At 44.5% G+C, this 15,670-nt stretch overlaps 1 protein-coding gene across 1 annotated transcript in view; it reads right to left on the bottom strand.

Moving 5' to 3' along the window:
* Positions 1-14,738, bottom strand: part of LOC147717669 (E3 ubiquitin-protein ligase TRIM39-like) — a 204,627-nt gene extending 189,889 nt beyond the window's left edge. Inside the window, exon 1 of the mRNA XM_086920547.1 lies at positions 14,319-14,738. Within this exon, the coding sequence (XP_086776673.1) occupies positions 14,319-14,738 (420 nt within the window). The remainder of the gene's footprint in view (positions 1-14,318) is intronic.
* Between the last annotated feature and the right edge of the window lie 932 nt (positions 14,739-15,670).

Raw genomic sequence — 15,670 nt, 5'->3', positions numbered from 1 at the left:
GGGGCAACTAGATAGCCATGAGAAGCAAGCTGTTATGATAATCATACTTATAAAGAGTTGTATCATTAACAAATGAACCCCAACACACAATTCCAGTAGTAGCATATGTATTCACAATTCTAGTCCAGCACAGTACATGTTTGCAAATGTAAGCTCAATATTAGCATAAACATTGATGTCAACATTTCGAGTCAAAAAAGCCAATGTATATTTTAAGTGTTGTAACAATACATTTTTTCCAAAAATGTTTTAAGGACAATCCACATATCTGATGTAACAGGAACCCCTCCAAACCCCTCAGAGAAGCTTTCTGCAGGAGTCTTCCTTGGGGCAAAAAATCAATTTGCATTTTAACATTTCAGATGTTAATGCCCAGAGATCCAAAAATGGCAGATTAGGAGTACAGAAGATTTAAGATCTTGTTAGAATAGAATTATCCGTATTGTAAGATGAAGAGTTAGTAGGGGGTCAAATTTGGAAAACTGGCTCCAAGTATTCCCACCTCTGGAGACTAGGGGGCAGATGTATCAAGATACCATTTTGCACTTCTCAAATAGCGATTGTTAAGGAATCGCTATTTGAGAAGTGCAAAATGGTATGTATGTAGAATTTCGCTATTTATTAGCGATTCCTTAGAATTCCTTAATTGCGATTAGCAAATTGCTAATCGCAATTAAGGAATAATTTCCCATTCATTTCTATGGGCCAGGAGGCCCATAGGAATGAATGTAAAATTATACTCAATTTGCGATTAGCAATTAGCTAATCGCAAATTGAGAATAATTTCAAGGGTGCAAGGGTGTCTTAAGGACACCCTGCTGCACCCCTGAATTTGATATGTGTACGCATATGGCGCACATACATGCCCTAAGGGCATGTATGAGCGCCATATGGCACCTTTAGAATTTAAAAAAAGTGCTTTTTGAAAAGAATTCGCAAGTTACCACCAACTACAAGTTGATGGTAATTTGCTAATTCTTAGTCAAAAATCGCAACACTGAAATGCTTGATACATTTCAAATATTAAATCGCAATTTGCCATTTCTTAAAAGCCTCGCAATGTTAAGGAATCGCTAAATTAGTGATTCCTTAATATTGCGAGGCTTTTTGAATGATACATTCCAAATCCCGTTTTTTTTTTGTCGCAAACGCTGCTATTTTCCGAATCGCAGCGTTTGCGACAAAAAAAACGGATGATACATCTGCCCCTAGGACCGTAATAATCTCCAAGAGTGACACACATACCGAAAGTCAACAGGGACTTAAAGCATGCAGTAAGCAATGTAACTGCCTAGGTCAGTGGACCCCAAATTTGATCATTACTGGAACCTGGGATCACCCACTGAATCTTTATTGAAATACTGGGACCCTCCACTCCACTGGGTCATAACTGGAAGCATGGGACCCTGGCCTAAGTATTTTCTATGATTTAAACCACAAAACAATACACAAAAATAAAAGAAACAATTATTAATCAAACAAATACATGAATGATGAAACATTTTATTCCATTCACAAATATTTAAACAAGCATTTGCAATGCAATAGGTCTCGCATTAGGAAAGTTTGAGCTATTGCTCTTGTAAATGACATTTTTTTTTATTTATGTGTTGGTTTTGAAAATAGTTAAATTAATAGCTTTGTCATTTACAATGCCAATAGTTATAACTTTCGCAAATGTGACACCTATAGCATTTGTAATGCAACATGTTTTGTATTTACGTGACTTAGCTGTATTGATGTTACAAATTACAATGGCTTTTAATTTTTTTAAATAATTAATACTTAAATAAAAGTTATTTTAATTTATAATGGCAATAGCTTAAACTTTTGTAAATAACTTTTGTGAAGATTATGTTCAGTGTATGTTATTGTGACGAAAATCCAAGAACAGAAGTGAAATATTAACATCTTTTTGTGACATTTGTAATAAAGTTTGAAACATTGAGAGAATATATTTGAACCAGTTGTTGTTGAATGGTTGCGCAGATTGATGCTGCGGTGGTGCTGTGGTGGTGCTGTGGTGATGCTGAGTGGTGCTGTGGTGGTGCTGAGTGATACTGGGATGGTGCTGAGTGATGCTGGAGTGGTGCTGAGTGTTGCTGTGGTGGTGCTGAGTGATGCTGTGGTGGTGCTGAGTGGTGCTGGTGTGGCGATGAGTGATGTTTGGGTGTTATTTATTTATTTTGGTGTTGCACTGAGTTTTTCTGGTGTTGGGCTGATTGCTGCTGTGCTGTTTCTGAGTGGTGCTGTGTTGGTGTACAGTGATGCTGGTGTGTCTCTTATTGATGCTGGTGTGGTGCTGAGTGGTGCTGTGGTGGTGCTGAGTGGTGTTGTGGTGTTGCTGAGTGGTGCTGTTGTTGTGTTGACTTATGCTGGGCTGGTAATGAGTAATGTAGTGGTTTTGTTGAGTGTTGCTGTGTTGGTGCATAGTTTTGTTTTTGTGGTGCTGAGTGGTGCTATGTATTTGCTTTGGTGGTGCTGACCGATGTTTTGGTGGTGCTGAGTGGTGCTGTGGTGTTGCTTAGTGGTGTTGTGGTGGTGCTGAGTGGTGCTGTGGTGGTGGTCGAGACCTAAAAACAGCATGCGGGAGGCATATACGTGGTGCTTTATAGACTCTTAACATAACACCATTGCACTCCACTGACAGACAAGAGACACAACATACATTGCCATCATGTTGAACTGGAAAAAAGATAGGAGCAAACCTGGGGTCGGTTCTGTGGTGGTGACCGGGGCGCCTGAGAGACTGAGGGAAGAACAAAAAAAACGAAAAAAAGAAAAACCATGCAAAGAAAACCCAACCTAGGTGGAAAATAATCTCCAAACAAAAGGGCTGTCAAATCAGAAACACAGTTAAGAGCAGGCTGAAAATCACCTGAGAAGCCCTGACCTCAGGGACCCAAAATTTGATCATTACTGGAACCTGGGATCACCCACTGAATCTTTATTGAAATACTCGGACCCTCCACTGGGTCATAACTGGAAGCATGGGACCCTGGCCTAAGTATTTTCTATGATTTAAACCACAAAACAATACACAAGAATAAAAGAAACAATTATGAATCAAACAAATACGTGAATGATGAAACATTTTATTCCATTCACAAATATTTAAACAAGCATTTGCAATGCAATAGCTCTCGCATTAGGAAAGTTTGAGCTATTGGTCTTGTAAATGACATTTTTTTTTATTTATGTGTTGGTTTTGAAAATAGTTAAATTAATAGCTTTGACATTTACAATGCCAATAGTTATAACTTTCGCAAATGTGACACCTATAGCATTTGTAATGCAACATGTTTTGTATTTACGTGACTTAGCTGTATTGATGTTACAAATTACAATGGCTTTACATTTTTTAAAATAATTAATACTTAAATAAAACTGCTTTTAATTTATAATGGCAATAGCTTAAACTTTTGTAAACAACTTTTGTTGAAGATTATGTTCAGTGTATTTTATTGTGACGAAAATCTAAGAACAGAAGTGAAATATTAACATCTTTTTGTGACATTTGTAATAAAGTTTGAAACATTGAGAGAACATATTTGAACCAGTTGTTGTTGAATGGTTGCGCAGATTGATGCTGGGGTGGTGCTGAGTGGTGCTGCTGAGTGGTGCTGTGGTGATGCTGAGTAGTGCTGTGGTGGTGCTGAGTGATACTGGGATGGTGCTGAGTGATGCTGGGGTGGTGCTGAGTGTTGCTGTGGTGGTGCCGAGTGATGCTGCAGTGGTGCTGAGTGATGATGTGGTGGCGCTGAGTGGTGCTGGCGTGGCGACGAGTGATGTTTGGGTGTTATTTATTTATTTTGGTGTTGCGCTGAGTGATGCTGGTGTTGGGCTGATTGCTGCTGTGCTGTTTCTAAGTGGTGCTGTGGTGGTGTACAGTGATGCTGGTGTGTCTCTTATTGATGCTGGTGTGGTGCTGAGTGGTGCTGTGGTGGTGCTGTGGTGGTGCTGAGTGGTGCTGTGGTAGTGATGAGTGGTGTTGTGGTGTTGCTGAGTGGTGCTGTTGTTGTGTTGACTTATGATGGGCTGGTGCTGAGTAATGTAGTGGTTTTGTTGAATCTTGCTGTGTTGGTGCATAGTTTTGTTTTTGTGGTGCTGAGTGGTGCTGTGTATTTGCTTTGGTGGTGCTGACTGATGTTTTGGTGGTTCTGAGTGGTGCTGTGGTGTTGCTGAGTGGTGCTGTGGTGGTGCTGAGTGGTGCTGTGGTGGTGCTGAGTGATGCTGTGGTGGCGCTGAGTGGTGCTGTGGTGGTGGTCGAGACCTAAAAACAGCATGCAGGAGGCATAAACGTGGTGCTTTATAGACTTTTAACATAACACCATTGCACTCCAATGACAGACAAGAGACACAACATACATCGCCATCATATTGGAATGGAAAAAAGATAGGAGCAAACCTGGGGTCGGTTCTGTTGTGGGTGACCTGGGCGCCCGAGAGACTGAGGGAAGAACAAAAAAACGAAAAAAGAAAAACCATGCAAAGAAAACCCAACCTAGGTGGAAAATAATCTCCAAACAAAAGGGCTGTCAAATCAGAAACACAGTTAAGAACAGGCTGAAAATCACCTGAGAAGCCCTGACCTCAAGGACATACTGATTTTGCCTGCCTGCCATGTACAACTGTTTGTAGATGTGCTTATTGCAGTTGGTGGCTACAAATGGTTTGTTTGTTTTGGGTTTTTTCATTTTTTTCTAAAACGAAATGTAAGCCCAGGCACCTTCACCTCCTGAAGTCATGTGGTGCCTTTAAACTGCCGAATGAAGGCATAACCCACTGGAGTTTTAGTAAAGTCTGACAAACTCAAATGCCTTATAAAACGAAAGGTGTAGTCTATTTTTTGTAAAGGTAGACTCTAACTGCACATTCAAAAACACATCTTTAATTAGGTCTTATTGTAAACGGCATCAATACAATTTTCAATTCGAGATGAAAAGGCAGCCAGCAATTCCTGTAGCTGAAAAATAGTCCCGTGAACGATTACAGATTTACACCTGCGGGAAAAATACCCGATTTATTCAAAGCCATAACACGGTTCGAGGTCTGAAAATGGCCATTCAGTCTTCCGCACCTAACTTGGCCGTAGGACAGGCAGTGACACTTCAGTTCTGCTGTGAGCCCAACCTCCAAGGACAATGGGGCAAAAACAACAACAAAACACATGTAATGACTACACAGCATAACATTTGATGATAATACCATTTAGGTTTTTCTGCAATCAGGAAGTGCATGTAATATTTTTAAAAAATAACCCTTACTGAAAACAACAAACACTCAAACGTACGTGGTGGATGTGGGCGAGTCAACAAACAGGTAGAGCCACACGGCTCTATGAACCCAGGCATGAAACGAGCGAGCCCCGAAAAATTGTTGCCATGTAAATAATACATGGAGGAGTACCACCATAGAGAATCAGAAAAAATCCTAATGGGGTGTGTAGAAGACAAAAGGAAGGGATTTATCCTTTTGTAAAAAAAACCCTCACTCACCAACCTAGTGGTGACATGCTTCCTCTTCGGAGTCTACCCTGATGACCTAACGCCCCCAGGGTATGCTACAACACCTGAATTACAGTGGAGCAGGTTGTGGGTGTAAAGTGCAAAAATAGGTGTTAAAAATTATCCTGGTTTAACTTGGTGGGAAGATACATTTTATTTACAAGCAACTGGACAAAGTTAAAAAAAAGTGATGAGATACTGTAAGGGTAGTTATGACCCAAAGTATCTATGTATGTGATCTGGTCTACATGTTTCAAACCTTAAAGTAATGCGCCAGGTTTTCGTCAGGACCAAGAACAAGGAAGGTGGACGGTCTGCGCCCCCTATAAGGCGCACCCAATCCGATCTCCTTGTGACCATGTAAGCAAAAATTCGCTAATGGTGAAAGCTCTACCCACACTGGGTGAGCGTGGTAAGTAAAAGAAAAAAGACCTGTAGGGAAAAGAGAACAGACATCCGTCAAAGGTGAACATTATTACATGCCTGTAACGTTGTGCAATGTCGTATCTCCATGTCAGCATGCTTCATGCCACTCCCATTAGGATGTAGTGTTAACCCGGCTTGCTTACATGATCACAAGGAGATAGGATTGGGTGCGCCTTATAGGGGGCGCAGACCATCCACCTTCCTTGTTCTTGGTCCTGGTGAAAACCTGGCACATTCCTTTAAGGTTGAAACATGTAGACCAGATCACATACATAGATACTTTGGGTCATAACTACCCTTACAGTATCTCATCACTTTTTTTTAACATTGTCCAGTTGCTTGTAAATAAAATTTATCTTCCCACCAAGTTAAACCAGGACAATTTTTAACACCTTTTTTTGCACTTTACACCCACAACCTGCTCCACTGTAATTCAGGTGTTGTAGCGTGGCGTTAGGTCATCAGGGTGGACCCCGATGATGAAGCATTGCACCACTAGGTTGGTGAGTGAGGGTTTTTTTTTACAAAAGGATAAATGTTATGTTATGTTATGTTATGATAATTTGTATAGCGCGCGGCTGCCCCAGCCAAGGGGCGTCCCGGCGCTGCGAGCTGACCAGAGTGCAGAATGAAGGTGCACAAAGAAAACGGATTATTGGAAAAGATGGGTTTTGATGGCTTTCCTAAAGGCTAAAAGATCATGCATCCCCCGTATGGTTACAGGCAGGCTGTTCCATAGCTTGGCAGCAAGGAGGCTGAAAGAGCGTCCCCCAACTCTAGCGAGTCTAGTGCGTGGGATGGTCACTAGATGTTGTCCCTCTGAGCCGGGAGATCTACTGGGTGTATACTCAGACAGGAGGGGACTCAGCAGTGGGGGAGAGGCGGTTTTAAGGATCTTGAAGGCTAGACATAGGGCCTTAAACTGGATCCTTCTTCCCACCGGGAGCCAATGCAGTTTCCTTAAAGTTCCTGAGACAGAAGAGTGGCGAGGTAGGCCGACCAGAGCCCTGGCAGCCGCATTCTGGACTCTCTGCAGTCTGGTGGTTTCGGCCAGGTTCGCTCCCAAAAGGAGAGAGCTGGCATAGTCCAGTCTTGAAAGGATCGTCGCCTGGACGATGAGCTGGCGGGTGCGGCAGTCAAAGAACTTCAGGATGGGCCTGATGTTGCGTAAAATGCCGAAGCACGTGGCGGCCACTTTCTTGGTGTGGATGGTGTATTTTAGAGCCGAGTCGATCCAGACACCTAGATTTTTTACACAGTCTTTTGGCTTTTGGCCCAAAAATCCCTTCCTTTTGTCTTCTACACACCCCATTTGGAATTTTTCTGATTCTCTATGGTGGTACTCCTCCATTTGTTTAATTAATTGATACCCAGGGGAACAGGAGTACTCTCCGTTCACTCAGTGTGAACAAGATCCCTTGCTCTCTCTTTTGTTAGTTTATGTAAATAATACAACCATCATGTTCAAATATGAAAAAGTTTCTTCAAAATAAAAATGTGTGTGTTCAACGTGTGGAAAGTGTTTCATCTTAGTACATACATCTGGTGGGAGAAGAGATCAAATATATTGGGGCAAAGTCTGGGGAAAGCACCAGACACGTGAAATGTAATTATTGGCCGATTGCTAAAACCTGGAACTCTCTTCCCACTCACCTTCGCCTTACCCAGAACCACCTAGCATTCAGAAAGCAACTCAAAACGTGGATATTTGACAAGTAACTCCCCACCCCTTCTCAAGCGCCTTGAGACCCTCTGGGTATGTAGTGCGCTATATAAATCCTTTGACTTTGACTTTGACTTTGACTTTGACTATCTCACACGTTTGTGACTCTTGCTTTAGCGTGCCAGCACTCTTGCTTTATATCTTCAGTTCTTATACCAGAAAAGTGTTCTACAAAACCTCACATCATATTACTTTCAACAGACGTTTCATGAAAACGATACTATGGCGAAATTTGAAACATTGGGGATGACTAGAGACAGGTTCCACAATGAGTTATACGGCCCACGTAAAGCACCCAATCCAGTCCTCCGGTCCGATGTAACTGCTGCCCTACCAGCAGGGCATTCAGAGTGATCTGAAGCTAACTGGTGCCCTACCTGCAGGGCATTCAGAGTGACAATGAAGGGACTGCTGCATATCTGCAGGGGATTCAGGGTCAATATGAAGATGTAGCTGCTGCTCTGCCTGCAGGGGATTCAGAGTGATCGTGAAGCTGTAACTGATGCCTACATTCAGGGGATTCAGAGTGATCGTGAAGCTGTAACTGATGCCTACCTTCAGGGGATTCAGAGTGATCGTGAAACTGTAACTGATGCCTACCTTCAGGGGATTCTGAGTGATCATAAAAATTTACCTGATACTTACCTGCACAGGATTTTGAATGATCGTGAACTGTGGAAGCTGAGCTCAAACAAACCCCTTATGTTGATGGCGCATGGACAGCAGCGGATTGCACGTTTGGACGCTACCATTGTGTCTGGCTCAGCCTGGTCTAAGCCTTGGCCAAATGTTAAGGCTGCGAGCATAGCACGGCCGATGAAGGTGAACTTTAGGAATTTAGCCACAAAACTCCTTCCACATATGGGCAGAGCTGGGCGTCTGTAAAACTGTTCCTTTAGGACTGTCTGTCCAATGAACGTCTAATTCCCATCTCATGAGAAGTGTATAAAATAAAGTGATTTAAATCTCTAATAAATGCGAGGGTCCAACTCCGACAATGTGCATTTCGAATTTCCTGCAACCAAATTCAAAGAGCTGGACTTAGCACAAAGTGTGAAAACAGAGGAGTGCACTGATTTCTATTTTTTACAGTATTATATAGGTTGAACTCGACCCGAAGGAGTTGGAACGTTTTACGTGCATTACACAACGACACAATCACTTTTTTATTATCAATATTAGTTTTTTTTTGTAGGCACAGGGAGATTAAGTGATTTGCCCCAACACACAGAATGTTGAGCCGACGCGGAAACTCAAACCCGGCTCCCTAGTTCGAAAGTTGGCAGCTCTGCCCGTTAAGCCACACCCTTTACCCTAATGCTGGCAGATGAGGCCAAGAGCAGCCTGTGCGCGGAGCTGTCTTTGTTTCTGATCTCTGACCCCCGAAGGCAGCCCTGCTTTGTAAGATGGAGCACCGATCAGCTCCTGTTTCCAGCAGCCCTCAGCGGAAGTGAACCCGCGATCAAGACAGGGCTTGTTTGTGGGGGATGGGTGTCTAGTGGAAAAAAATAAGCAAACTAGAGGAACACGACCCGCTCTCTGGTGGGGGCAGCGGATACTTATTGATGGGAAACCGGTAAGCAGACACCGTGACCCGGCCTGTCACTAATGCTCTGGAGTTGATGCTGCCTGCCTGTCCTGAGTGCTCCTGTCATGGCGAGTCAAGGTGACACCGAATAAACACTTTTGGGACTTCTGCAATCAAGGAAGCAAGATTGCAGAAACACTGAGGTAGTTTTGTGATGTGCGGAGAGCATGAAAACAAGCCAGCAAAACAATTGAACCGGTCTACCCAGACCAGGCTGGGTTTATGCCCCACAGGGCTACTAGGCACAATATCAGACGAGCCCAAGTGGCTCTCGAAATGATGAAAGCTACCGGAGCCCATGCAGCGTTGCTGCTAGCGGATATAGATCGGTCATTCGATTCCTTGAGCTGGGTCTACCTGCAGGCACTCCTGTCGCGGCTGAATCTTGGGCCGCACTTTCTTTCCTACGTTCGGATACTACATACTGATTTGACGGCGTCGGTTCGGGTGGCGGGAGCTATCTCGGAGGCCTTCCCTATAGGACGGGGTACCCGCCAGGGCTGCCCTCTCTCGCCATATTTATTTGCTCTCGCCATGGAGCCCCTAGCGGCGTGGGTCCGCATGGATGCGCAGATGAGGGGGTTCAAGTGGGACTCTGGGCCATCGGATAGGATTGCTCTTTATGCGGACGATGTGCTATTCTTTCTCACTGACCTTAATAGGTCGGGCCCGAGAGTCCTTGAAATTATGAGGATATTTGGTGAAGTTTCGGGGCTCTATCTTAATATACAGAAATCTATACTATAGACCCTAGGCGATGGTGCGGCGCCGGCCCTGGGCGTCGGCCCTCCGGGTGGCAGCCGGGGGCATCAAATATCTCAGGGTATTCCTGTCGGATATACCGGGAGTCTCGTGGGAGCGCAATATCGTTCCGGTGTGGGACAAAGTTCATTCTGATATGAAGACGTGGTCCCGCATGCCCCTCAATATCTATGGCCGCTCCGCCATATTTAAGATGGTAGCCCTCCCGCGTCTACTATATCAACTACAGAATGATCCATACCCTGTTTCGCCGCAATGGTTCTGTCAGGTCAACTCGGCGCTAGGTCGCTTTTTCTGGGCTGGGGGCGCGGTCAGGGTGGCACTTCGCACCTGCTTCTTGTCCACATATTGTGGCGGCCTGGCATTGTCAGATATTTTGTCTTACTACCAAGCGTCCCACCTGTTGGTGTTAAACGAATGGTGGTATGGCGACGGCAGCTACCCGGCGTATGCCCTGGAGCGGTACCTGATGGATCCTGATACCCTGCATGAGCTTATCTACTCGGTGGCCAAAAGAAAGAACCTTCCGATGGTTACACAGGTGGTGTTTCAGGTGTGGCGGAGGGCGCTGGGCAGTATGGGGTGGTGGAATACACTGACGTAGGAGACTCCTCTGTGGCACAATGGCCGTTTGCCGGCTCTGGCGGCGTTGCGGGGATTCAGAGGCTGGGACGCTATAGGGATCTCGACGCTGGGACATGTTATGAGGGGGTTGACTCTTAAGTCGTTCCAGGCTCTGAGGGATGAATATGATATGCCACATTCCCAATTCTTTCAATACCTACAGTTTAGACCTCCCCTGCCCTGGAGGTACTGGAATCATTGCCGGAATTCAGCCCCTTGGAAGCCAAGTTGTTCATGGGGGAACTGGAAGATAAAAAAATATCCTGTATCTATCAATCCCTCGTTACCCACTGCTCCTCCTCCCTGGACAGACTGAGATCTATATGGGAAAGAGATGTAGGGAATTAGATGAGGAGAGCTGGAGAGTGGCCCTGGCAGCCCCAAGGGAGACGGCTATTGCAGTGCGATTACGCTTCATTCAGTTTAAATACCTGCATAGGGCCTACTATACAAGAGAGCGATTGCATAGGGCTGGTCTAATTGCTTCCCCTGACTGTTTGAGGTGTGGCTGAGAGGTGGGCACGTTTGTGCATACGGTGTGGTCTTGCGGGGCATTGGAGGGGTACTGGAGGAGGGTCTGGGATTGTCTGGATGAGGTGCTGGGTTGGACACTCCCCCGTACGTCACAGCTAGGTCTCTTACATGTTCTGGAGCAGGTGGGAGGCAACATCTATAAAAGACACTTGTTACTCCTAGGCCTGGTGGTGGCCAAAAGGGATGTGGCCCGTGCCTGGAAAAATACTCGAGCTCCCCCGATAGAGGCCTGGAAACAGGGATTGGACTACTATATGAGTTTGGAACGCCCGGTGTTCGTAGCACGAGGCTGCCCTAAGAAACATTTCAAAATCTGGAAGAGGTGGGCGGCTCAACAGGATGCTGTCAGTGAGCAGCTGTTGGATGGACCTGGGCGAGGGTAGGAGGGTACTGCCAAATGTATATAGACTGTATTGTCGAATATGGACCGACATCGTGTTTGGGGTTAGGGGGGGACCCGGGTGGAGGGTAGTTTCTGTGGGGGGGTGGGATTGGGGGGTTCTTCGGCAAAACTGATTTCCGTTGTATTCTGCATTGATTACTAATCTCTGTACCTAGATTTTCTGCTCATGGCTCCTCCGGGGTTCGGAGTACCGTGGAATGTTTATGCAATATTTCCTGATATGACAATAAAGCTTGTTCTGAAAAAAAAAACAATTGAACCGGTACAGAAACTCCAACCAAAACAGATATGCTTTTCATCATCGTCAGCTGTGGGCATTTCTTGATGTCACATTAACTGAAGACCCTTATCAAAACCCACTTGGGTTCTACACTTTCACGGTCAGTTAGATTCGTCCAGTAACTAATGAAATGTGAGGTAATAGGGCTGCCACGCATTTCTATCATTAATACAGCCCCCGATTAGACTGTGGAAAGCACCAGACACGTGAAATTTAATCATCGGCTCTTGGCATTGCTGCGGGGAGGGGGCACTTGGTGAATTGTATGGAGCAGGGGCGGGGAGCGGATCCCTCTGAAGCACGGCCTCGTGGCCGTGAAAGTGAAACAGCCTGAGGCCGAGCTCACGCTGGGGGGTGCATATGGGAGGGCGGCTGAAGTGTGAACAAGGAACCAATGGCTCAAAGGCAGGAGGCAGGCAGGCGGCTCGGACAAAAGCTTGTGCACGAGAGCACATGCACTCGTGGACATCCGCTTTGAAATCTGCTTTGGGAGAGCTTAGTTTAACTCTTAGTTTCACTGCTATAGACTCGTCCTATTCATTCATGCGGAATGGAATAGGCCGAGACCTAAAAATTAATCAGAAAGTTTTAAAATGTAAAATTGTATATTTTGCTTCCTTATTCATATACACGTTATTACGAAACCCAGGGGCCCCGGACCCCAAGTTAAGAACCACTGGCCCAGATAGTTTTAAGCAATCCGTGTCTTCCCTTTTCACCGCTTAAAACCAGTCTTTCAATATGGAAACATGAGGTGTGTGCAGAATAAAAAAGGTCTTAAGTTCAAGCAACTGTTCAAGCAACTGTTCAAGCAACTGAGCAAGAATTTTCCAACCGATATAAAATCCAAGATAAACGAGCAAACTGGCCATTGGTTGAAGACTTTTATGGAAATCTTCTATGTATGTGCACATGAAACAGCTACACCAATGTTTTCTCCACAAGAAACATTTTCCTCAAGGGTCGCTTCACTTACAGCCCTAGAAAATAGGGTGATGTTAAGTGAACCTTTACATCATCTTTGTACAGATATGCCAATGGATTTAGGACAACGCTAATATGTACAACATTATGTTATGGGGTAGGAGATCGTATACCTTTAGTAATCATCAAAGAGAATTTCATTCTCCGGCTTGTAGGGATGACTAATCAACTCATAACTAAGTGGAAGCATCTTCTGAACTCCTGAACTCTTTAAAAACTGGGCTGATCACTGCTCAGATAAAGAATCCTCAAGGTGCCCCTGGGAAACTCAATTAACTATGGCCCTGAGACCAAACTCCCCAAGCTACGATGCTTTAGGTCAATGGTAATACATAATTGAGTTATCCAAAATAGTTGACACATGAATAGAACACAATGGTAAAATGTGTGTAACTATATAAGTGGTCGACGGCGTTTCGATCCCTAAAAACGGATATTGGGATCATCATCAGGACTGCATGTATCACATGCCTGATTATTTTTAGCAAGCCTGTGGAGAAATTAGGGGAGAAAAGGCAAGGATGACTTTAGAAGGAGGAAACATCCAGCATCGTTGTATCACAATGAAAAATAGACCATGCAGAGTAGGACATCCTGAGAAGTTTTAAAACTGTGCTTGATGAAAAAGGAAAAGAGGGAAGAAAATTGAGGAACAGATGTGATTGGTAGAACCCATAAAAAACTCCTTGAGGAGGTGATGCTCAGCCTTCTACTGAAAATGCAAGGAGGTATATTGTGTGGCAAATAGGGAACCAAGTAAATGTATGTACATAAAAACGACCAGATGATGGGCAGTACTGCCAGGCAGAATAGGTTAAGAAGACCTACGTAATAAGTGGACAAACAGTGAAAAACTCAGTCCGAAGAGAGTGAAGTGAAACATAACCATTGCGAGCAGTGACAATGCCGGTAAAAGCATGGTGGCGATATGTCAATGGAAACTGACAAGTACAGCAACATAAGTAGGAAGTGAGGTATAGGTTGAAGGTGTCATCACTGTGAGGAGAAAGTGATAATTAGATAATGGGGAAAGAAGCAAAAGGAAAGTACACATGGAAAACATGGAAAAGCCCAGTAGAAAGCAAAAGAGAATTTCTCCTCTAGGTTGGGGGGGGGGGGGGGGGGGGGGGGGAGAAAAGATTATTTTGGGGACTTGAGTAAAGTGAACTGAAAATTGGGTACAAGAGTTAGCAAGCTGAAGGAAAATAAATGAGGGCATAGTAGAAGAGCAATAACCTAATTAAAAAACAGATATTTCCTTTCCCCTCTCTTCATTCTTCACACCCTTTCACAACAGACACTGTAATTCCGGATTACTTTGTCTCATGCGGTCTGCACCGCCGAACATCTTAGAGTTTGAAAATCAATGGATCTTGTAGACATGAGTATGTTCTGGATATCTGATTCCACCAAAAACAGCAAGTTGCAGATGTCTGTTTTGAGCCCACCCTCACAGAAGTTTTTGACTCAGACCCACCTTAGCTCACCTTGTACTCCTGGACTGCTTCATCAATGGGGACTGTGGGGTGATCCTGGTGTTCACTGGATTCCTTGCACGAGACACAAATGGGCATTCGTTCTGTTTGGCAAAAGAGCTTCATGATTCCCTTGTGCTCCTCACAGATGCGACTAACGTCCGGATTCTCAGATGAAAATTGTGTGGCAACTGCAGCCAAGTTAGCAAGTTCTGGGTTGGGCCTAGTACTATACTTCTTGGTGAAGCGTTTGTCACAGATAGGGCACTGGACGACTGACCTGTTCCTCGTCCATTCTGAGTCAATGCAGGCTTTGCAGTAGCAGTGCCCACACTTGGCTGTCACTGGATCAGTGTAAAATCTTGAGCACAAGGGGCATGTGGCCTTCTCCTTCAGGGAACGCACTGTATGTGAGAAATTGTTGGCGGCCATGTCACAGCTGGCCCTTTGGCTCAGCTGGCCGCAATTAAAAGCAGATTCAGAATTTGGGTATCAAAGACCGGTCACGCCAAATTTCTTCACACCTGGGGCAAACAAAATCAAGAAGAAAGCATCAGTTACGGTTTACAGAGGCACACTGCCCAAAAATGTCATCTCTGCACAATGACTTTAGGCCATCATTCAGCGTCAATTCCATTAATTACCAGAGATAGACCTGTACCAGACTACCAAAGAATGTGTCAAGAATCCTATTTCAGTTCTTGATGGTGTGCTCTCCTAATCGACTTCCCATTCAGCCCTGATAATTCCTGTGTATCTAGGAATTATGCAGTCTTGCTTCTAAAAATCAAGCATACATGCACACTTTCCACACCTAGTGTGTGTAAGTGTAGGATGCTGTATTCTTCCCCTTCTCCTCTTGCAGCCTCATACTGTCAGAATATGGATTTGACATTTCAGTGTTGATCAAACATGCAAAACGACTAACTGAATTTTAAACGATTACTTACTGCCAGTAACTGAATCAAATAACTTGCTTCTCTCAGATTTAGTTTGTATACAAAGTGGCATCATTCATCTGAGTGCAAGGGCCATTGGTATTAGAACTTGTTGTGAACCGTTAAGAGATATAGGATGGACTGGGAGAATAATCAGAGATATGCCAATGTGGTGTGGGAAGGCATTGAGGGTTGAAGGAACTGAAACACTTCAGCAGATGGGACCTGAAAGGAATTTCTGAACCGGGAGATTTAAAGCAGATGTATTACTACAGGGATAGAAACTCGTTGTGGCCGTGAAGGAATTTGACCTGGCCCAAAAGAATACTATAGACCCCTTCAAATGAGACACGCCCTCATGAGACAGGACAAAGGATTCAGAGGTATTACCGGGCAATTCCCCCATAGAGGCAAGAGTGTTGATGG

This window comes from Lissotriton vulgaris, chromosome 5 (genome assembly GCF_964263255.1).
Source record: "Lissotriton vulgaris chromosome 5, aLisVul1.2, whole genome shotgun sequence".
NCBI classification, from domain to species: Eukaryota; Metazoa; Chordata; class Amphibia; order Caudata; family Salamandridae; genus Lissotriton; species Lissotriton vulgaris.
The sequence above is the reverse complement of the archived record's forward strand: the minus strand, read 5'-3'. Positions and strand labels throughout refer to the sequence as shown.